At 34.2% G+C, this 22,795-nt stretch overlaps 2 protein-coding genes across 2 annotated transcripts; both read left to right on the plus strand.

Annotated features, from left to right (window-relative positions):
- The first annotated feature begins 9,299 nt into the window (after positions 1-9,299).
- Positions 9,300-10,690, plus strand: LOC148783095 (xyloglucan endotransglucosylase protein 1-like). Its single transcript, XM_088857927.1, has 3 exons — positions 9,300-9,732; positions 9,861-10,054; positions 10,153-10,690. The coding sequence occupies exons 1-3, from the start codon at positions 9,466-9,468 to the stop codon at positions 10,553-10,555; spliced, it is 864 nt and encodes a 287-aa protein (XP_088714053.1). The 5' UTR covers positions 9,300-9,465; the 3' UTR covers positions 10,556-10,690.
- Positions 10,691-18,043: 7,353 nt separating this feature from the next.
- LOC148783096 (xyloglucan endotransglucosylase protein 1-like) lies at positions 18,044-19,342 on the plus strand. The gene is made up of 3 exons (XM_088857929.1): positions 18,044-18,390; positions 18,532-18,725; positions 18,824-19,342. The coding sequence occupies exons 1-3, from the start codon at positions 18,118-18,120 to the stop codon at positions 19,206-19,208; spliced, it is 852 nt and encodes a 283-aa protein (XP_088714055.1). The 5' UTR covers positions 18,044-18,117; the 3' UTR covers positions 19,209-19,342.
- The last annotated feature ends 3,453 nt before the right edge of the window (positions 19,343-22,795 follow it).

A 22,795-nucleotide genomic window follows, 5' to 3' on the forward strand; every position in this document is an offset into this window, starting at 1 on the left:
CCCAAGTCGACTCTTCTCTTGAATGGTACTGCCATAATACACGGACTAAAGGAATCTCCTTGTTACGCAACACTTGTACCCTTCTATCGAGTATCAAAATTAGCTGCTCAATGAAGGATAGGTCCTTTCTGATCGGTAAAGGTTCATATTTTAAGATATGGGACGGGTCGGGCTGATATTTTCGTAGTGAAGATACATGAAAGACATTTTGGACATTTGCCAATTCGGGTGGTAAGGCAAGTCTATAAGCGACACCTCCGATTCATTCCAGGATTTCAAATGGTCCGATGTAACGTGGGCTCAACTTTCCTTTCTTGCCGAATCTCATAATGCCCTTATTGGTGAGATTTTTAGGAAAACTCGATCACCTTCCTCAAATTCAAGATCTCTCCTTCGGTTATCGGCATAACTCTTATGCCGACACGGAGCTGTCCTGAGCCTTTCACGAACTAATGCTATTTTATCTGTGGTTATCTGGACAATTTCTAGCCCCAAAAGCTTTCTTTCACCAACCTCGTCCCAACATATGGGTGACCTGCATTTTCTTCCATACAGGGCTTCATATGGTGCCATTTGAATACTGGCTTGGAAGCTATTATTATAAGCAAACTCAATCAGGGGTAAATGGTCATCCCAGCTTCCTGTAAGGTCAATAACACAGGCCCTCAGCATATCTTCCAAGGTTTGGATGGTCCTCTCCGATTGTCCATCAGTTTGGGGGTGAAAGGCCGTACTAAAGGCGAGTCTCGTCCCCATGGCTGACTGTAGTCTAGCCCAAATTTTAGAAGTAAACCGAGTATCCCAGTCCGATACAATACTGACAGGAACTCCATGCAATTCGGGACACAAACCCGACTTTTGAATCTTAGCAAATCCTCATTACATATAGAGAATTCATCTCTCTTTCCTTGCTTCACCTCTTCTATAATTGTTATAAGCTGAGGGTCTTTCTTTTGTGTCAATCGAATCTGTTGGATTAGTTGGGGTTCCGCCTTAATATTGGCAATCATACTTACCACACCATTAATGGACGGAGTTGGATGCCAATCCACTATTTCTTCTAACAATCGCATTTCTTGGATCATTAGATGAGCTAAGACTCCCGTAGATTTTCTACTTAGAGCGTCGGCCACAACGTTAGCTTTTCCTGAATGATAATGGATTGTACAATCATAATCTTTTAAGAAATCCATCCATCTTATCTGCCGCATATTTAAATCCTTATGAGAGAAAATGTATTTCAAACTCTTATGATCCGTGTATATTACGAATTGCTCACCATATAGATAATGCCTCCATATTTTCAACGCGAATACTATTGCAGCTAGCTCCAAATTATGAATTGGATATTTTTTCTCATATTCTTTCAACTGTCTGGATGCATATGCCACTACTTTCTCATATTGCATTAATACCCAGCCCAAACCTTTATGTGAAGCATCACTATAAATCACAAATCCCCCACTCCCCTCAGGAATAGTTAAAATAGGTGCTGAAGTTAATCGAACTTTTAGTTCTTGAAAACTCTCCTCACATTCACTTGTCCACTCAAATTTGACATTTTTCTGTGTCAATCGAGTCAATGGGATTGCGATTCGAGAAAATCCTTCTACAAATTTTCTGTAATAACCTGCCAATCCCAAAAAGCTTCGAACTTCAGTCACATTACTTGGTTGTTTCCAATTAACAACGGCTTCAACCTTTGAAGGATCAACTGATAGACCTACCTTTGATATGACATGTCCTAAAAATGTCACTTGTTCAAGCCAAAATTCACATTTACTAAGTTTGGCATATAATTTCTTCTCTCTTAATATTTGCAATACCATTCTTACATGCTGCTCATGTTCCTTCTGATTCTTGAAATAAATTAAAATATCATCGATGAATACCACAATAAATTTATCCAAAAAGGGCTTAAAGATCCGATTCATCAAATCCATAAATGCGGCTGGTGCATTGGTTAATCCAAAAGGCATGACTAAAAATTCATAATGGCCATACCTTGTTCTGAAAGCTGTCTTGAGTACATCTTCACTTTTAATCTTAAGCTGATGGTATCCAGATCTAAGATCAATTTTTGAAAAACGCTTGTGATCCTTGTAATTGATCAAATAAATCATCAATTCTAGGTAATGGATACTTATTTTTCACTGTCACTTGGTTCAACTGTCTATAATCAATACACAATCTCATAGTCCCATCTCTCTTTTTGACAAACAGTACTGGAGCACCCCAAGGTGACACACTGGGCCTGATAAAACCTTTATTTAATAATTCTTCCAATTGTTGTTTCAGTTCTTTAAGTTCTGCAGGAGCCATTCTGTAAGGTGCCTTAGAAATTGGTGCTACTCCTGGCAATAATTCAATGGAGAATTCAATTTCCCTGTCAGGCGGTAATCCTGGCAATTCTTCAGGAAAAACGTCGGGAAGTTCTCGGATAACCGGAGTGGTATCCAAATTTATTTCTTCCTTCCTATCTTCTTTGATATAGGCAAGAAAGCCTTGACACCCTTTTCGAAGGAGGCGATTAGCTCGAATACAAGAGATTAAATATGATGGGGAGTCTTCTTTGACACCATTGAAGTAAAATACTGGTTGATTCGGAATACTAAAGGTAACAACTTTCTTATAACAATCAATACTTGCATGGTATGCAGAAAGCCAATCCATGCCTAAGATTACATCAAAATCTTGAATTTCCAAGAGTATTAAATCAACCAACAGTTCCTTTTCTTCTATCTTTATTACACATGATTTGTACATTATATTAGTGTTAATTGAATCTCCCATCGGTGTGGCTACCTCTAGAATGTATTCTAATTGTTCTGGTTCTACCTTTAAGTGGCATACAAAGTGTTGTGACACAAATGAATGAGTAGATCCAGGATCAATCAAAACATGAGCTACTTTTTGGAAGATAGTAAGAGTACCTTGGATCACTGATTTTGAGGCCTGAGCGTCTTGCTTGGTAATCGCAAATACTCTTCCCTTCATCTGAGGCTTCGGAGCTATCTCTCCCTGCTTTGGAAGCTGTTGTGTCTGTAAGCTAGGACATTGTTTAATCTGGTGTCCCAATTTTCCACATTTAAAACAGGCTCCGGTATTCCAATAACAAGGGCTTGATCCATGATTTTTCCCACATTTTCCACATGATTCTATTGGGTTTTGAAATGGCGAGGGCCTTGGCTTCTTGTTTGGCCTTTCAAACTGTTGTCGATTAGATGATGTAGGTCTAACATGACTATTCTGATTTTTCGTCTTTTGGTAATCTTCAAAATCTTTTTCGACAATTTGGGCACGATCCACTATTTCAGCATAAGTTCTTAATTTCAAGACTGATATTCTGCTTCTAATAGCAGGCCTGAGACCCCTTTCAAATTTCTTCACCTTTCTTGCCTCATCATTAATCATATGCGGTGCAAACCTGGCCAATTCAGTAAACTTGGCCTCGTACTGTGCTACTGTCTTATTTCCTTGGATTAATTCTAGAAATTCCATTTCTTTTTTGTCTCGAGTAAAATCTGGGAAATATTTTCATTAAATGCTTCTAGAAATACTTCCCAAGTCAAGGTTTTATTTTTTTTGACCAATACTCCTTTTGCCATTCGCCACTAGTGTTGTGCCTCACCTTCTAACATAAAAACTGCCAAGGCCACATTCCTATCATCAGGACATTCCATAACCTCGAATATTTTTTCCAGTTGCATAATCCATCCCTCGGCTTCCAGTGGGTTTACAGCACCCTTAAAAGAAGGTGGGTTTAATTTCTTAAATTGTTCGATATTGCTCCCACCATTTCCTGTAACTGACTGCCTGGGTGGATTGTTGTTTTCCATCTGATGTTGCATTAGAGCAACCATATTTTCTAAAGCTTTGTGAATTCCTTCCATATTGGCTTCAGCTATTCTGGATCCTGACTTTATCCTGGTCTGTACACACATTAAATGCGATTTTAAGTACATTCTTTTTAAATTTCCTAAGGATCTTAAACCTATTGCTCTGATACCATAATTGTCACACCCCAAGAATTTACAATACTATTATTCCTGAGATGTGACGGACAAAACATATATATATCTATTGATAAGACAAATTTACAGTGGCGAGGTCTTACATAGTAAATAAAGAAAGCTAGCACAACAACAGTATCTTCCAAGGTTGATCTTGACTAGCACTCAAAAAGAATCCGTAGTTATCCTGAAAAAAATGTTTACCATAGTTTGATGAGTTTGGCTACTCAGTAAGTGATCATCATAATCCTAAAAATAATCATGATTGAAAGATATCAATATTTTCCAAAATGAGATCTATTAACAGAAATGCATCAACAGTTTCACTTTCAATAAATGCATAATTTAAGTATAATCCGAGTAATTGAAATGCTTATAATACTTTTAACGGCAGTACAAAATTCAAAGGATTTCACGAAATACCATATTGGCGTCCCAAGTAGGTCACCTATATACCCCATCAGCGTCCTGATGGGTCCACTTAATCCCTATCGGCGTCCCAGATAGGTCCACTTAATCCCTGCAAGTCCACTTATACCTCACCGGCGTACCGGATGAGTCCACTTAATCCTTTCCGGCATCCCAGATAGGTCCACTTATACCTCACCGGCGAACCGGATGAGTCCACTTGCATACTTAAATTATTTCTAAATCTCTTTAAACATTCGAAAGCAGCAATATCATGTACTCAACATATCACTGAAACCATTAATATGAATTGCACTTAAACCATTAATAACAGTCACTCTCTATAATATTTCAAAAATAACCAATCAAATATTTTGGGCTCAAATTTAAAAAGGTAGCAGCTTGTAAAGGCATTCTAGCATAATTGCCAATTTAATATGTATAGAAAAACTCTTATAAAAATTCAAGAATACGGAATTATTACAATTTATGGAATATCAATTCACAAATAAACATTTCACAACAATACTATAATCAATTGCAAAAATGTCACTTTTAAATAATAAGGCAGTCATTTGCACATGAATTTTACATTGTCTAAATATTCAAAACAGTAGAAAGAAATATCACAATTTTACTAAAAGCAGAAATATCACATTTATTTCTACCAATAGACAAGAAAAATAAATAAATTTATTTTTCTAATTTACAGCATTCAAAATTTCTAACATAGATAAAATATCACAATTTTTATTAAAAAGATTATTTTTCAAGATAATGGGGTCACGTGCACATAAAATTTATCGCGCCTAAAATTCATGATAATAAGCAGAAATAATTATTTCATTTCATTTTTAAAAAGAATGGATTATTTTTCGAGACAATAGGGTCACTTACACATAAAACTTATAAAATAAAGATCCTGGACGGAAATATCACTATTTATTAAAAACAGACTATTTTTCAAGAAGACGATGTCACTTACCCACAATTATTTGAGAGGGAGCTTCCGATAAAAGAATTCGGTTCGAGAGAGAAGTTCACTGTGTTTCGACCAGAGAGAGATCTCAAAGTTTTGTTTTAGGGTGGGAGTGCTCACATCCCCTATTTAAATTCTTATAACGTATTATTATATTGTTTTATTACACTATACCTTATACCTGAGGTGTCGCGTTAAAAGCAGACTTTTATCGTACGAAAACCACGTCCGCTAAAGGACGTAGCCAGCTGCAAGCAGCAGGAGGCAAAAGCAGGCAAAAGAAAAAAAGTAAAGGCAAAGGCAAAGGCAAATCTTTTGAAAATAGTGATGGTCCTCAAGGACCATCATATTCAAACAGAACATCACCTATTTAAAACCATATTTTCTCCTTTTTTTTTTTTTTTTTTTTTTTTTTTTTTTTGAAATTTTAGGATTGTTACAATCATACTACTCTTTCTCAATCTCATTAATACTAAGTGGTTTCTATGGGTTTTCTCCTATGAAGTATATTCCATATGGTCATCTTTACTCCATGTGGATGAGGTTATTAATTGTCTGGATGATGATAGGGGGAAGACTACGGATGTAAAATTTAGTATATGGTAAAATTCACTTCCCTTCATCACCATACATCATATTGATCGCACGATGATGAAAAACACGACATGGTTGTGATTTATGACTATGATTATATATATATTATCATATCACCATGCTATTATAATATAGTGAAACTTCACATCTAAAAAATCATGTTTGTGGTATTTGTATGATCCAAACTTTTGCCAACACACTCTCTTCATCTCATTAATCAATCTCAAAAATAAATAATTTGTACCCTATATACGGTCAAAATTAGTTCCCTTACAACAATGAATCTCGATCATCCATTTGGTGAATTTAAAGATCTAAACCTTTATTAATTCAAAATTAATTTTTTCTTTTTTAACATTGCTAATGGAATGATAATAAAGTTATTTAAAAATTTGGAAAGAAAAAATATCTTTGGAATGCCTAGATCTAAGCATCTTATCAAAATGAACGGCTTATATTAATTGGGCTAAAAAACAATTTCTAGATTGTGTTTTCAAATATCTCCTTTTTTGTGATTGTTCATTAGAATGAAAAGAGTGCATATTTTAGAATTTGGGTCAAACAAATTGCCCTAACATGGTTTTTAAAGATTGTTTCTATACAACCGTTGCATGAAATCACACACAACCGTGCGAGTGTGTGTGTAGAAAAAGGTTGTTTTGATGGTTGAAAATCATCTACTTGATCGTCTTGATACTGAGATGTTTTAATATAGAAAAAAAAAGAAATATATATATATATATATATATATATATATATATATAAGTTGGGATTAGCCTACTAGCTGATATGAATATGTGAGCCCAATGGTCAAGATTGAATCTGGGCTGATCTGACGATCACAGATGTCTGGTATTGTTTGAATTTTATTTATTTTTCTAAAAATCCAAATCACTTGAAATTTTAGACGTATGTTTATCAAAAATATGTGAATCTTTGAAAAATATCAAATAAATATTTTACATGAAATAAATTGACCAAAATACCCTCGAAAGGTTTCAGGGGTATTTTAGTCATTTTATTTTTATGAATACTTTTTTTTTATATTTTTATTAGGTGTGCCTTGATGATAAAAATGCACACCTTAAATTTAAAGTGATTTGGATTTGTAAAAAAAAAATAAAATTCAAGCACTATCGGAATTCTGTGATCATCAGATCGGCTCAAATTCAATCTGGGCCGTTAGGCTCATATGTTCATATGAGCTAGTGGGCTATTCCCAGCTTTTATATATATATATATATATATATATATATATATATATATATATATATATATATATATATATATATATAAGTTTCCAAAATGGTAGTCTGGTAACACATTTTCTGGATAACATATTTTAAAGATTTTTATGTGTTTATATACATGCTTTTATAACCATCGATAAAAATAGATTCTCGAACTATCCTAAGAATTTTCAACACAAAGATGCATCTCATGTCAAAGTTTGGAGGTGCGCATTTCTTTGATGTTTTAAGGTTTCAACCTTATGCAAACCACATTCATTTTTAAAACCTAAAAAATTGACATTTTTCAATTATATTTGTAAAGTGATATTATTATTATAAGAAGCGATATTTAAAATAATATTATACTGTAGTACTTTTGATGACTTAAATTTTTTTAAGGGAAATGTTTCTATGCTTCTCCTACAGCATATCCTCCGCCTACCATCCAGTCATCTAATTTTGATCAAGAGAGCCACTCACCGTTTGATCTTAGATCCGACGTGTCAAAGTATTTTATTGTTAGTTGTTTTATACAAATTGTATGAATATGAAATTTGGTGCGTGCCATATTTTCATTGGGGCTCACCTATAAAAAATAATTTTTAGATAAAATATAATGACCAAAATACCCCTTGAAACTATCAGGGGTATTTTGGTCATTTTATTTTTTTGAAAATATTTTTTTTTTATATTTTTTATATTTTTTACTAGTGTGAGTTTAATAGAGAAATGGATGTCCAAAATTTAGTGTCAAAATAGATTATAGAAAAAAAAATTAAAAATAAAATAGTGTAGAGACATGACATTGTGATTGGGACAATCTTAGGCCTCCATTCAGAATGAACGGTTGGATAAGGGGGAATTATCGGAGATAATCACCCAACAAAATAAAAGGAGTCCTAGAAATATATTCCAAGTTTAATTTTGGGTATAACTCAAAACATATGCATCATGACTAGCCGCGGAGCCATATATATATATATATAAATAAGGGGGCTGTTGAGAAAAAAGAAAAGGTTGGGGCATATTTGTGACTACTAATTTGCTATAGGTTACAGTTAGCATGCGACCAGCCCGCATATTGTAGAAATACGGGCTTCGCAATAGATATACTTTTTAAATATAATTTAATTTTAATTTATATAGAATATATAATCTTTAACATGAAGATCATGAATATGAAAAAATAAATAAAATTTGAAAACTAGAAACAGTAATCATGTTAAAAAAATATTTGAATCATTAGTTACAATTGTTTTGAAATTGATCACCTAATTGCAACCATCTTTAAGATGGATGTTTTATATCTCAGGACCGCATATTGTAGAAATGCGGTCCAACAAGCATGAAACAATTGTTTTTGATTAAAAGGCCGAGGTTTCTTTTACATAAAATTGTTTCATGCGGGCTGGAACGTATTTCAACACATGCGGTCCAAAAAGTGTAAAGCAACAATATTAAAAATTGATAGAAGGAGGTGTTCCATCTAAAAACAATAAAAATTAACAGCCTAAATTTTTCTTTATTAAAATTATTATTTTCAATTTTTAAAATTTATTTATTTATTATATTTATAAATAGATATATTAAGAGGCTCACATTTCTACATATGCTGGGATTGGACGCATAAAAACGAGGTCCTTCTTTTAGAGCTGTCTATTGTTTGGAGTTGAGATGTAAATTTCCTCTAATTTATGGTGAGGGTTAGCATGAGATTTTTGGAGAAGGGTTGGCTGGGGCCTCTGACATGTGCAGACACCACAAAGCCGCTCTCAAAGTTTTTTATAATACATTTTGACCCATAAAAAAGAAGGGTGCAGTGATACAGATGCATTCGTGGCTGTAGAGGTCAGGTGTACCTTCAAATTTTAAAGTTACTTTTTCAAAAAAAAAAACAGAATCGTCTAAACTAAACAAAGGGTGGTGGAATGGACGGCGGGGCGCCTCTCGGAAGGCTCTATTGGCTGGAAGCTTCACACTACAGCTGTCTCCTACTTGCGAGCCGCGGAAATTAAAAGCTTTATCCCTCTCTCTCTTTCTCTCTCTAACATTTTTTTTTTGTCTCTAAACTTTGTGGCAACAAGATCCAAAGCCCAGCTGTGATCACCGCGCTCCTAATCACTTTCCCAGATACTTCTCTTAACTTTAGTTCCTCACTATAAATCTCTCCACACTCCACCATTATCCATCATCACTCACTTTCTCTCTCCCCTTAAACGCCATTTCCCCTCTTCTTCCAATGGCTTCTTCTCTGTCTTCTTGTTGGGCTTTGACACTGCTTATTTGGGGTCTTTTGGCTGTGGCCTCTATGGCCAATTTCTACTCAGATTTTGATATAACTTGGGGAAACGATAGGGTATTGAACAATGGTGAGCAGCTTCACCTCTCACTAGATAAGTATTCTGGCTCTGGTTTTCAATCCAAGAATGAATACCTCTTTGGGAACATTCATATGCGCTTGAAGCTCGTACCAGGCAATTCTGCAGGCACTGTTACTGCCTACTATGTAAGTCCTCCCTCCCTCTCTCTCTCTCTCTCTCTCTCAATCATGCACTAATTGTTTCAGTTAGTTCAGACTTTAGAGAGAGAATCAATAGCAGTGAGATGATGGATTTTGATGTTGGGTTTTTGCAGTTATCTTCACAAGGCCAGACCCATGACGAAATCGACTTCGAATTCCTGGGGAATTTGAGTGGAGACCCTTATACCCTCCACACCAATGTGTTCTCTCAAGGGAGGGGAAACAGGGAGCAACAGTTCCACTTATGGTTCGATCCAACCAAAGACTTCCACACCTACTCCATCTTGTGGAACCCAAACCACATCAAGTAAGAACTCTTTCTCTCTCTACACACTCACATTCATCTCTCTCTCTATATATATATATAAGAAGTTGGATTCTAAATATAAATTCCGATTCGAACAGGTTTTCAGTGGATGGTACGCCCATAAGAGTGTTCAAAAACGCAGAGCATTTAGGAGTTCCCTTTCCAAAGAACCAACCCATGAAGCTATATTCGAGTCTGTGGAATGCTGATGATTGGGCCACAAGGGGTGGTTTAATTAAGACTGATTGGTCTCAAGCTCCTTTTGTGGCTTCTTACTCTAACTTTGAAGCTGATGCTTGTGTTGCTTCTAAATCATCAGCATCTTCTTCATCTCCATGCAAAGAGGCCTCTGGTTCAGCCTGGTTGAGCCAAGAAGCCTTGGACACAAATGGGCAAGAGAAGTTGAAATGGGTTCAAAAGAATTATATGGTCTATAATTATTGCACTGATACCAAGCGTTTTCCTCAGGGCCTTCCCCCTGAGTGTTCACTCTCTTCTTAACTCACATCTCATACCCGTTATTCTTTAAATTTCATTATACCCGCATTGGAGGTATCATCACATCGTTTATGTATAATTGTTTCCCCCCATTCATATTATTTTAAAATGAAATATTCGTTTTATTTGATCACAAAACTATTGTGGGGTCCATTCTCCTCCCCAAATCTCTCTCTGTCTCTCTCGTGGCAAAAAGGCCGTGGCCTTTTTCTTTTCTTTTTTTGATACTATTGGCTCGTGGGTATTCAGCAAAAACAATGCGGATTCCTTTCTTCTTCCTAGCGCTCCATCTCTCTATTATAAAAATAATAATAATAAATAAAAAAAAATGGAAAGAGGCCCTTTACTTAATATGAGGACGTCACACCTACTTCTGTCTAAATTTGGTGATTGTGAGTGTGGAGAGACAAAAAGTTTATATATATATATATATATATAAAACAATCCAATCCATCAAAGTTGACATTTAATCTCTAACGTCAATTGTGACCTCCCGTGACAAGCATAAATGTACTCACATTATACTATCCTATAATAAAATGCCTGCTGTCCTTTATCTCTTCCAAATGTCTTGCCCAAAACATAGTTTTTACGTGAAAATAAATCCAATAAGACCAGAGTAGAGCATGGAGCCACAAAAATATATATTGGATTGTCTATCAAGATATCATTTTTTTTTGTACAAGGCCTATAAGAAGCCACTACGTAATGTCTCGGAAAAAAATGAATAGTATTTTCCCCTATAGGTTTGGCGTCGTTCAATTTTTATGGATGGCGTGAAAAATCAACCGCACCAAACCTATTATATCCATTGCAGTGCAACAGCTCATGTTATGACTTTTTCGGCTAAACTGTAACAGTTCTATCAAGAGCTGTAGCAGGTGAAATTACTATTCATTTGCACACCATTGCATTTTTAAGGGATATATATATATATATATATATATATATATATATATATATATATATATATATATATATATATATATATATATATATATATATATATATATCATATTAGCCCAATATTTGACAACTACAGTGTATGCTCAATGCCCCAGATTGAACATGAGCTGAACTAATGATTACGATTGTATTTTGTATTTGAATTTCATTTTTTTATACAAATCCAAACCATTTGAAATTTTGAATGTCTATTATTTAAAAATACGAAAATATAATATAAATATTAAAAAAATAATTCATCAAAGATAAATTGACCAAAATACCTCAATAATATTTAGGAATATTTTAATCAATTTATATTTTTTAAATTATTTTTTAAGATTTTTATTAGGTGTACCTTGATGAGAAGAATTGATCCCTAAAATTTTATGTGATTTGGATTTGTAGAAAAATATTAAAAATTATATTACAAAATGAGGTTGTGACTGTTAGATCGGCCTAAATTCAATCTGGGTCATTGGGCTTACTTGAAAATAGTAATAACAAACTGAGAGTCAGATATTTGGAATTGTATAATATGAGACCATATACCATTGTTACAAGAAGTTACAATCACTCATAGCCATTAGATGTCAAATTAAATGGATTAAGCGTGTCAAGGAGTTTGAGAAACTTGCTTTTGAATTGAGTGTAGTCAATGACACATATACAACAACCTGATTTAAAATCTAATGGATAAGAATGATTGTGACTTCCTTATAAAAATATAAATGATAATATTGTATGCTTTTCTCAAATATGTATATGGTTAGATCCTAATATTTAGGAATTTAAAATCTAATTCTATTTGAGAATGGTGGAACATCCCAAACTTTCACTAAAAATATTCCAGTAGTCAAGATTTCAAAATTCTACCTTAAAATATTTGACAATGCAGATGCTGATTGTGGCGTTGGTTCGTTATGATTAAAACATAATTCTCAGTTAACGGTCGATGTAATCATGTCAGATGGCCGACAACACCACTAGCAGCACTGGCGCCACTATAGGTGTCATTGTGTCCAATTTTAGCCAAAATGTGGTTGTTTGTAGTGTCAACACTACCACCATCATCGTCCAAGCAATGATGGTTACTTTCAGCTGGAATCCAAGTTCGACAATGGGCAGTGATTACAACCAAGAAGGAGCAGAAGTAGTTGATGGCCTCATTCAACGATGATGCCCCCATCACCCACGAAATGATGATTACTTCTTCCTTCAGTTTAAGCATTTTGATGTCGAGCGATTGGTGACAATTTTGGCCAATCTAGGCCTGACGCTGTTGATACTGGCATCAGGGTGCTACCCTAGCATTGGACACAATGATGACTCTTCTACACTCGCATTTTGAGGGCATCAGTTTGGTGACTCGAGCCACCACCCTCCTGGATGTTACTTTCCTTATTGATGACGTTAGTGTCCCCAGATTCATGTCGACACTGTGGCGAGGCCATCTTTAGTGTTGGTGTTGTTGGTGGAGGCATTGCTTTAAGATTCACTCTGCATCAAGTTTGAGTGATTTGTTCCATATCTTTCCTTATGTTAGGGCCATTCCCAAACTGCTAGAATTCTTTTCAGAGTTCTAGGTTTAGGGTCGCGTCTTCATGACAGACCATACAACACGGGGGTGGGTGTTAGGGAGCTAGTTTTGAAATTATGGGTAGTTCCAAGGTCTACGGAGGCTGGCTGGAGGTTCTTCGGCTTCCTAGAGTTTCTTTATTCGGGATCAGGGTGTCTGCATGCTTAGATTTGGTTGTGGTTTGTATAAGGATGCAATTTAGACAATCAAAGTAAGGTGCGCCTCCAATTTTATCACAAGATATAATTATGGTATAAAATATTCTAAGGATGGCTAATAATCTTTTCTCATCTTTAATTATACAATTTTAAACTTTAAAAGTAGTTCAAATCAAGTAGATCTATAAACAAATGAAAATCTTCAAAATATATAGCGACTATAATATGTTTCAATGTGCATTATTTTTGGGACTTGAAATCTGTTATTTTTATTTTCATTTCCATACATCTTGATGTCGAGAAAATCAATTAGAAAGTTTTTCAGCATCAAAACAACCTTTTTTGATGGATTTTTTAAGTGCACTTTACTTCTACATTTTAAGGTTGCAACCTTATATAAATATTTCCATTGGATTTTATTGTTCCTATTTTTAAATAGAAGAGTCTACATCTTGTGTTTTTTTTTTTTGGTATTGTTTTTTATTTAGTGCATTTTTACCTTGAAATGAATGTGCAGCACTCAAATAGGACAACAATATCAATATATACACAAATTCAATAATTCTATCGAATTACATAATATAGTAAAATATTTTCTATACTATATTTTGATTTTTATTATCTTTTGGATATTTTTTGAATTTTTAATTATCTCCGGATGGACGGGTCAGCTGAATCAATCTATATCGCTAGTTTGCCAAGCAGTGTTCACAAAACCTAGCGATTTAATTGTTAACTGCCCTGTTAAATCGGAACCGGCAAGTGGCCGGTTCCAGTTTTGGGTGGTTTTGGTGATCAACCGGTATTTTAAAAAAAATAAAAAATGTATATAAATTCCTAAAAATAAGGAATTTGATTTGTAATGCCTTTTTAAATATTCTTTACATTATGGTAAAGATTAAAAATTGTTTTGGTCGTTAATACTCACTTTCATCTTTTTGAGAATATTTTAAAAATACCACTAGGCACAATTCGTTTCGTTAAAGTCCATTTTTTTCATTAATTTTCAACTTTATTTTTTAATGTGTTTTGTTTTAATCATTCTTTATATGTTTTTCATATTTTAGTAGTTTGTTTTTTTGTATCTTTTTTATTTATTTTTCAACACTTTTTTGACCGATCGGGACTTGCCCGGTTAGAACAGTTGAATCGACTGGTTTACCGGTTAGGCCATTTAAACAGCTTCTGGTTTCATGTCTGGTTAACCGTTCCGGTTCGATTTTGCGAACATTGTTGTCAAGTGATTGGTTAAGCTGCCAAGCTAATTTTGGAAATAAATGTAATATATAATTGGAAACGTATACAATAAGACCATTTACTTCTAGTAGTGTTCAAATGAGCAACTCGGGCTACTCGGCCCAAGCCTAAGCTGCGTAATCGACCCGAGTTGGGCCTAGGACTGGAACAACAAAAAAGTGTTAAAAAATTTAAACTATAAAAAATTAAGAAATATATGTTTAAAATAAAATAAACCAAAACACATACAAACAAGGTAAAAGAAGTCGAGAAAAATAGGTTTTGAAAAATCAACTTGTGGTGGTGGTGGTGGTGAGGGGGAAGGGGGGTATTTTTAAAATAATCTTAAAAAGATAGAAAAATAAATATTCATTGCCAAAATACATTCCAATCTTTGTTAAAATAATATAACACATAAACAAACATGTTATAAATAGATTTTTCTATTTTTTGAATTTTTTATAAATTTTAAATTATTTTTAAGATCCCTAAGCTGGACCCCCTACTCGAGACAACTCGCCGCTACTGCCCGAGCCCGAATAACTTGGCCAATTTTTTAAACACTGGCTTACTAGCACATTGGTCCTTTAGCTTTCAAATAGGGTAATTATGAGCATGTTATTAATTGGACATCAATCTAAGAAAACAAGTTATTGTGACACATTCCATCGCATCCAAAGGGTAATTAAGAGTAACTCTGACATGGGAAAGATATAGGATCTCATGTAATCCTTGTCCAATTAATGTGCTACGAGTAGCTCGGTATTTACGCTTCCAAAAATAAAGTACGCATGCACGGTTCCTTGTCAGTGCTAAGGACGGCCCATGGCAGTGAGCCCCAAGACTGTTCAAGGGAAAATGCTAAAAATGCTGCAGTTTTATGAATAGGCGTAGCTGTGGCAACGGGTCAAGTTGGGTAGTCCCAAACCCGAGCCGATTAAGCTTCATAAGGATCCGGTTGGGTCTTTGTAGCTTGGACCCAAACCCAAGTTAAGAAATTAAACTCTTTATATATATATATATATATATGTTTTGTACATTGGGAAAGTATTGAACGAGACCATTTACTTTTTATACATAGTAGTCACAATAATCTTGACCATAGAGTAGAAAGTTGGGTTGTTGCAATTATTCCATTGGCCAAACTCAAACTTTAAAATAAATTTTTTTGAATTTTGTGACACATCCAAACTATCAAATTTCTCATCAAATGATTGTATGGAATTATGACCACTTTGTATTAAAGGTAAATGGTTTCATTATATATAATTCTTTATATATTTTTATGTTACTTTATATTATATACCTCTTTATATATTTTTATATTACTTTATACAAAGTCGAATCAGGTCTACCCTAACTTAGATTCAACCCAGTCAAGTAGGATCCATGCCAGAACTGATCTAGGATCTATCCACCATGTTCGAGACATAGAGCAGGACCCAGATCCGACCCAATTTCCATCCATCTCAATGTTATCCAACTAGAGAGAAAAAAAAAGAGAGTAAAGATTTTCCAAAGAGAGCGAACTAGAGAGAGAATAAAAAAGAGAGGAAAGTTTATGTAGGTCCATGGCTCTAAATCATCTAATTCGACCCTACCTAAAAAATTTCATTAAAAGGTGTTGTTTTTATCTTCAAGTATTCTCAAATCGATCATCTCGACATCAAGATGCACGGACAAGAGAAAGAAAATAGATTTTAAGTTTTAGAAATAGTGTAATTTGTAATATATTTTTCAACCGTCAATTCAAGTTTTCATAAATTTGTCGATCAACATTATATTTTTAGCTTTTAACTTTATAAATAAATATAAAAATATATTTTAAAACTATCGCGAAGATTTCCAATGTTTAAACCACATTTGAAGATACCATTTGAGGGTAGGTTCTAATTTGATTGTTTAGAGCAGCGTTTTAAAAAACGCCGAGTCGAACCGGACTCGCCTGGTTCGACTCGGAATTCGCGAAAAGGGACCGGATCGGTTGAAAAATCGGAAATCGTCCGGTTCTAGAGAGAACCGGAAGATTCCGCACAGTGACTCGCCGATTCACTGTACGGAATCGGCGAGTCCGAACAGTGAATCGGCGAGTCCTTACGGATTTTTTTTTTTTTTTTTTTTTTTTTTTTTTTTTTTTTTTTTTTTTTTTTTTTTTTTTTGTAATCCATGATAGATTTTTTGTAATACTTGATCGATTTTTTTGTAATCCATGATCGAATTGTTTTTGTTTTTTTGTAATCCATGATCGAATTTTTTGGTTTTTTGTAACCCATAATAGAATTTTTTGTAATCCATGATCGAAATGTTTGTTTTCTTTTCTTGTAATCCATGATCGCTTTTTTTGTTTTTTTTTTTTTTTTTGTAACCCATGATAGAATTTTTTGTAATCCGTGATCGAATGTTTTGTAATACATGATCGAAATGTTTGTTTGTTTTTTGTAATCCATGATCGAAATGTTTGTTTTTTTTTTTGTAATCCATGATTGAATTTTTTGTTTTTTGCTTTTTTTGTAACCCATGATAGAGTTTTTTGTAATCCATTATTAAATTTTTTGTAATCCATGATCGAACTGTTTTTTTCTTTTTTTGTAATCCACGATTGAATTTTTTGTTTTTTTTTGTTTGTTTTTTTTTGTTTGTTTTTTTTTGTAATCCATGATCGAATTTTATGTAATCCATGATCGAATTTTATGTAATCCATGATTGAATTTTTTGAAAATTTGTGATTTTTTTTTTTTAATCCATGATCGAATTTTTTTTTGTAATCCATGATAGAATTTTTTGAAAATTTGTGATTTTTTTTTTAATCCATGATCGATTTTTTTGAAAATTTGTTTTTTTTTTTTTTAATCCATATTATTCAAAGAGAAAATGAGAGAGATGATGATTCTGAGGCCACCCTATCCCAACCATATTATTCACATATCGAGTCCCAACAGCAACAGTGTAGGGATGAGCACGAAATACTGTAAATTAAATGCTGAATGGCGGTTCATGCAGGGAAAGAACATATCAATATTCGCATATTCATTCAAAAACATGAAAATTCTTAATGGAGTACCCTCATTTTTTATTGAATTCCTAAAAAACAATATTTATAATGAATTTTAATAATTTTTTCGAATTTTTTTTAAGCTTTATTATGACCGATTCACTCGATTCCCGATTCTGGTCACCGATTCGCCGATTTGAATCGGTTTTTTGAAAGCCCGATCCGAGTCACCGATCCGTTTTTTAAACCATTGGTTTAGAGCGTAAGATATATACAAACCGCACCCAAGAAAAAGAATCATCTAAACAAAACAAAAAGGTGGAACGGACGGCCGCGGCGGCGTCTCACGGAAGGCTCTATTAGCCAGAAGCTTCATACAACAGCTGTCTGGTAGCTGCGAAACGCGGAAATAAGAAGCTCTATCCCTCTCTCGCTCTCTCTCTCTCTCTCTCTCTAACAATTTTTTGTCTCTAAACTTTATGGCAACAAGATCCAAAGCCCAGCTGTTACCATTCATTCCACCCCGCGCCTAATCACTTTCCCAGATACTTCCTCTTAACTTTAGTTCCTCACTATAAATCTCTCCACACTCCACCATTATCCATCATCACTCACTTTCTCTCTCCCCTTAAACGCCATTTCCCCTCTTCTTCCAATGGCTTCTTCTCTGTCTTCTTGTTGGGCTTTGACACTGCTTATTTGGGGTCTTTTGGCTGTGGCCTCTATGGCCAATTTCTACTCAGATTTTGATATAACTTGGGGAAACGATAGGGCTAAGATATTAAACAATGGTGAGCAGCTTCACCTCTCCCTAGATAAGTACTCTGGCTCTGGTTTTCAATCCAAGAATGAGTACCTCTTTGGGAACATTCATATGCGCTTAAAGCTCGTACCAGGCAATTCTGCAGGCACTGTTACTGCCTATTATGTATGTCCTCTCCCTCTCTCTCTGTCTCTCTCTCTCTCTCTCTCTCTCTCTCAATCAAGCACTAATTGTTTCAGTTAGTTCAGACTTTAGAGAGAGAATCAATAGCAGTGAGATGATGGATTTTGATTTTGGGTTTTGCAGTTATCTTCACAAGGCCAGACCCATGACGAAATCGACTTCGAATTCCTGGGGAATTTGAGTGGAGACCCTTATACCCTCCACACCAATGTGTTCTCTCAAGGGAAGGGAAACAGGGAGCAACAGTTCCACTTATGGTTCGATCCAACCAAAGACTTCCACACCTACTCCATCTTGTGGAACCCAAACCACATCAAGTAAGACGTCTTTCTCTCTCTACACACTCACATTCATCTCTCTCTCTCTCTCTCTATCTAAGAACTCGGATTCTAAATATAACTTCTGATTCGAACAGGTTTTCAGTGGATGGGACGCCCATAAGAGTGTTCAAGAACGCAGAGCATTTAGGAGTTCCTTTTCCAAAGAACCAACCCATGAAACTATATTCGAGTCTGTGGAATGCTGATGATTGGGCCACAAGGGGTGGTTTAATTAAGACTGATTGGTCTCAAGCTCCTTTTGTGGCTTCTTACTCCAACTTTGAAGCTGATGCTTGTGTTGCTTCAGCGTCATCTTCATCTCCATGCAAAGCTTCAGCCTGGTTGAGCCAAGAAGCATTGGACACAAATGAGCAAGAGAAGTTGAAATGGGTTCAAAAAAATTATATGGTCTATAATTATTGCACTGATACCAAGCGTTTTACTCAGGGCTTTCCCCCTGAGTGTTCACTTTCTTCTTAATTCACATCTCATACTCATCATTCTTTAAATTTCATTAGACCCTCACTGGAGGTATCATCACAATGTTTATGTATATTGTTTCCCTCTATTCATATTATTTTAAAATGAGATATTCGTTTTATTTGATCACAAAACCAATGTGATGTCCATTCTCCTCCCCAAATCTCTTTTTTTCTTTCTTTTTCTCTCTTTCCCTATCACGTTCTTTCTTTTTCTCTCCTTCCCTATCTCGTTGTCGTGGCAAAAAGGCTGTTCTTTTTTTTTTTTTTTTGCTTTGTACCATCCATTTAACAAAGAATTTTTTTTTTATGCGGGCTGGACTTCATGTCTACACATACGGTCCAAAAAGTATAAAGCATCCATCTTTAGGTGTTCCATCTATAGACAATGGAAGCTAAGGGTCCAATGTTTTCTTACTTTTCAAAATATATTTTATTTATTCATATTTATGATCTCCATGTTAGGTATTACATGTCCTTAAAAGTTAAGTCTAAAATTTCATTTTAAAAATAGATTTATTAACATGCCAACATTTTGAGCTTGGCCGCATAGAAACGTGGTCCTTTAACAAAATCAATGTGAATTCCTTTCTTCTCTATAGAGCACTATCTCTCTATAAATGAAAGGAAAATTATACAAATACAACATATACTTTGAATTTAACGAGGTCACAACCACTTTTGTTCATCAGATTGGTGATAGTAAGTGCGTCACTAAATATAGTGAAAGTCATTAAATATAGTGAAAGTTCAAAAATCATGAAGTCATTAAATATAGTGAAAGTTCAAAAATCATGAATTTCGGTTTTTTAACGCAATCCAATTTGACATTTAATGACTAATGGTAATTATCACTTCCTTGTAATAAACATAAATGTTCTCACGATAGACAGTCCCATAAAAAAATGTATGATTTGTCCTTTATCTCTTTTCAAATGTTTCTTCCAAAAAAGAATTTATAGATAGAAATAAATCCATTAAAACCAGAGTAAAGCTTACGCTGCAAGAATAATATTCACTCGCCTGAGTAAAACCTTGCCTCAAGGCACCTTAAAAATTTTAAAAATTGGGAATGTAACCTCCTCAACCTAGCGAACCAAAACAAGTAAAATATTATTTGGATGTGTTTGAAAATAGTAATAACAAACTTAATTGAGAGTGTCAAATATTTGGAATTGTACACTATGAGACCACATAACAATGCTATAACGAAATTACAATCACTCCATTAGATGCCAAATGGAATGGCTTATGTATGTCACGGAGTTTGAGAAACTTTTCCTTGAACTTTGAGTATGGTCAATCACGCTTATAACTATCTAATTTAAAATATGACAGATAAAAATGATTATAACCTCCTTATATTAAAAATAAACTAATGATCCTATAAGACCTTCTTCCACCCATATGTCTAGGACTTCAAAGGATCACCATTAAATTTGGCACAAACTCCGAAAAAAATTATCGCATGGGTGTGAAACTTGACTTTTTTAAATATCCGTACCAAATTTAATGGTGATCCTTTGAAGTCTTACATACATGGGTGAAAGAGGGCCTTATAAGATCATTTCTCTTAAAAAAAAATGATAATATTATATGTCTCTCCAAAATATTTATATAGTCAAATCTTAGTATCTAGGTATTTTAGAATCTAAATTTATTTGAGAACGGTGGAACATCCCAAACTTTCGCTAAAAATATCACGGCAGTCGGGATTTCAAAATTCTACTGGAAAATACTCTTTAAAAGAACTTTTACTCAACTGAAAGAGTAAATGTACAATGTGTTGAGAAGATGATACAAAAAATCACCTCCCATTGACCTATGGCATTACTCTAAATGCCAATGGCTATTTTTGTGACAAGAAATATAGGATCACATAAAAACTAACCTTCGCTTCTATAAATATCTCATGGAACCCCCCAAGTCAAACTAAAAAGATGCTTAACCGCTTTTTTATAGTCTAAGTTTCAGAATTTGCCCTTTTAAAAAATTTGAAATTTAAGTTTTTAATACGTAGATGTCATCATTTAAAACTTAGGTAGTCTTTATTCAATCTTGAAATGTTATCTTTTTAAGTGCATAAAAAGTACAACTAGAAACGTTTTTTTTAGTGATATGAGAGTTGTAAAGGTTTCGTCCCGAAAATTTGAAGAGTGTGGTTTCTATAAGGTTGCAACCTTAAACAATTTAATTATGGAGCACCTCCAAATTTTATCGTAAATTTTGGTGTAAAAAATTCTTATGATTATCTCAAAATCTATTTCTATATCTAATTTATAAAATTTTGAAATTTAAAAATAAAAAAAATCAAGTAGATCTATAAATATATTAAAATCTTGAAAATGGATGGTCTAGACAATGTGTTGCTAGATGCACTATTTATGGGACTCAAAATCTTTGTTTTGCACATTCATACATCTCGAGATGGATCAATTAGAAGGCTTTTCAACATTAAAACAACCTTTTCGGATAGATTTTCTTAAGTACATATTTAATTCTACATTTCTAAGTTGCAACGTGATATAAATTTTTTCTAAATTTGAATTCCAAAAATTAATTCTAGATGAAAGCATACCCGAGGGAGCAAAAAAAATTGAGTTCCAAAAATTAATTCTAGATGAAAGTTTACCCGAGGGAGTAAATGTGTGTGATACTCTCAAAGGAGTAGAATATCTTTTGCCATGATGAGACAATATCGCAGTTCTGCGACTCCAAGTTATGTTACTCAGTGTTTGCAAAATCGAACCGGTACGGTTAACCGGTCATGGGGTCGAAAGCGGTTTAACCGGTAAAGCGGCCGATTCAACCATTCTAACAGGGCAAGTCTTGGGTAGCCAAAAAATTGTTGAAAAACATAAAAAAGATGCAAAAAAATCAAGAAAAGCATGATTAAAACAAAACACATTCAAATGAAGTTAAAAATTAATGAAAAAATGGGATTAAAATCAGTAGTAATGACCAATTTTTTTTTAATATTTATTATAATGTAAAAAATATATTACAAAATCAAATTTTTTATTTTTAACATTTTATATATATTTTTTTGAATTTTTATTTTTAAAATACCAATAGATCACCAAAACCGCCAAGCTAGAACAGGCAAAAGACCAGTTCCGATGTAACGGTTGAACTTCTGGCTAGATGGCCCGGTTTTTGTTTTTGTAAGGAATCCCACCGGAGAGACGAGCGAAAGCTACTATTTTTTATTGTAAAAAAAAGAAAAAAGAAAAAAGAAAAAAAAAAGAACACAACCGGGAAAAATAATCAAACGTACCAACAAAACAAAAGGTCGGGGAATGGATGGCAGCGCCTCATGCAAGGGTCTATTGGCCAGAAGCGTCCTCGCAACACAGCTGTCACCTAGTTGGAAATACGAAGCTCTCTCTCTAACACTTTTTTTCTCTCTAAACTTTATAGCTACAACTTCAAGGCCCAGCACCCCGCTCCCACTCATTCCCTCTCCATGCTTTCCTACATATTTCCTCTTAAACTATAAAAACCCAGCATCTCTCCACTGAATAGCACCATCCCTTGTTCAACACTTCTCTTATCCATCATCTCTCTCCCCCTTAAACAACAATTCCC

The sequence above is a fragment of the Amborella trichopoda genome, chromosome 2, assembly GCF_054954075.1.
Source record: "Amborella trichopoda isolate Santa Cruz 75 chromosome 2, AtrichopodaSantaCruz75HAP2 v2.0, whole genome shotgun sequence".
Classification (NCBI taxonomy): domain Eukaryota; kingdom Viridiplantae; phylum Streptophyta; class Magnoliopsida; order Amborellales; family Amborellaceae; genus Amborella; species Amborella trichopoda.

Coding starts and splice junctions, on each gene's coding strand:
- LOC148783095 (XM_088857927.1), top strand. CDS start 9,466: ATGGCTTCTTCTCTGTCTTCTTGTTGGGCTTTGACACTGCTTATTTGG. Junction 9,733..9,860: donor GCACTGTTACTGCCTACTAT/GTAAGTCCTCCC, acceptor GGGTTTTTGCAG/TTATCTTCACAAGGCCAGAC. Junction 10,055..10,152: donor TGGAACCCAAACCACATCAA/GTAAGAACTCTT, acceptor CGATTCGAACAG/GTTTTCAGTGGATGGTACGC.
- LOC148783096 (XM_088857929.1), top strand. CDS start 18,118: ATGGCTTCTTCTCTGTCTTCTTGTTGGGCTTTGACACTGCTTATTTGG. Junction 18,391..18,531: donor GCACTGTTACTGCCTATTAT/GTATGTCCTCTC, acceptor TGGGTTTTGCAG/TTATCTTCACAAGGCCAGAC. Junction 18,726..18,823: donor TGGAACCCAAACCACATCAA/GTAAGACGTCTT, acceptor TGATTCGAACAG/GTTTTCAGTGGATGGGACGC.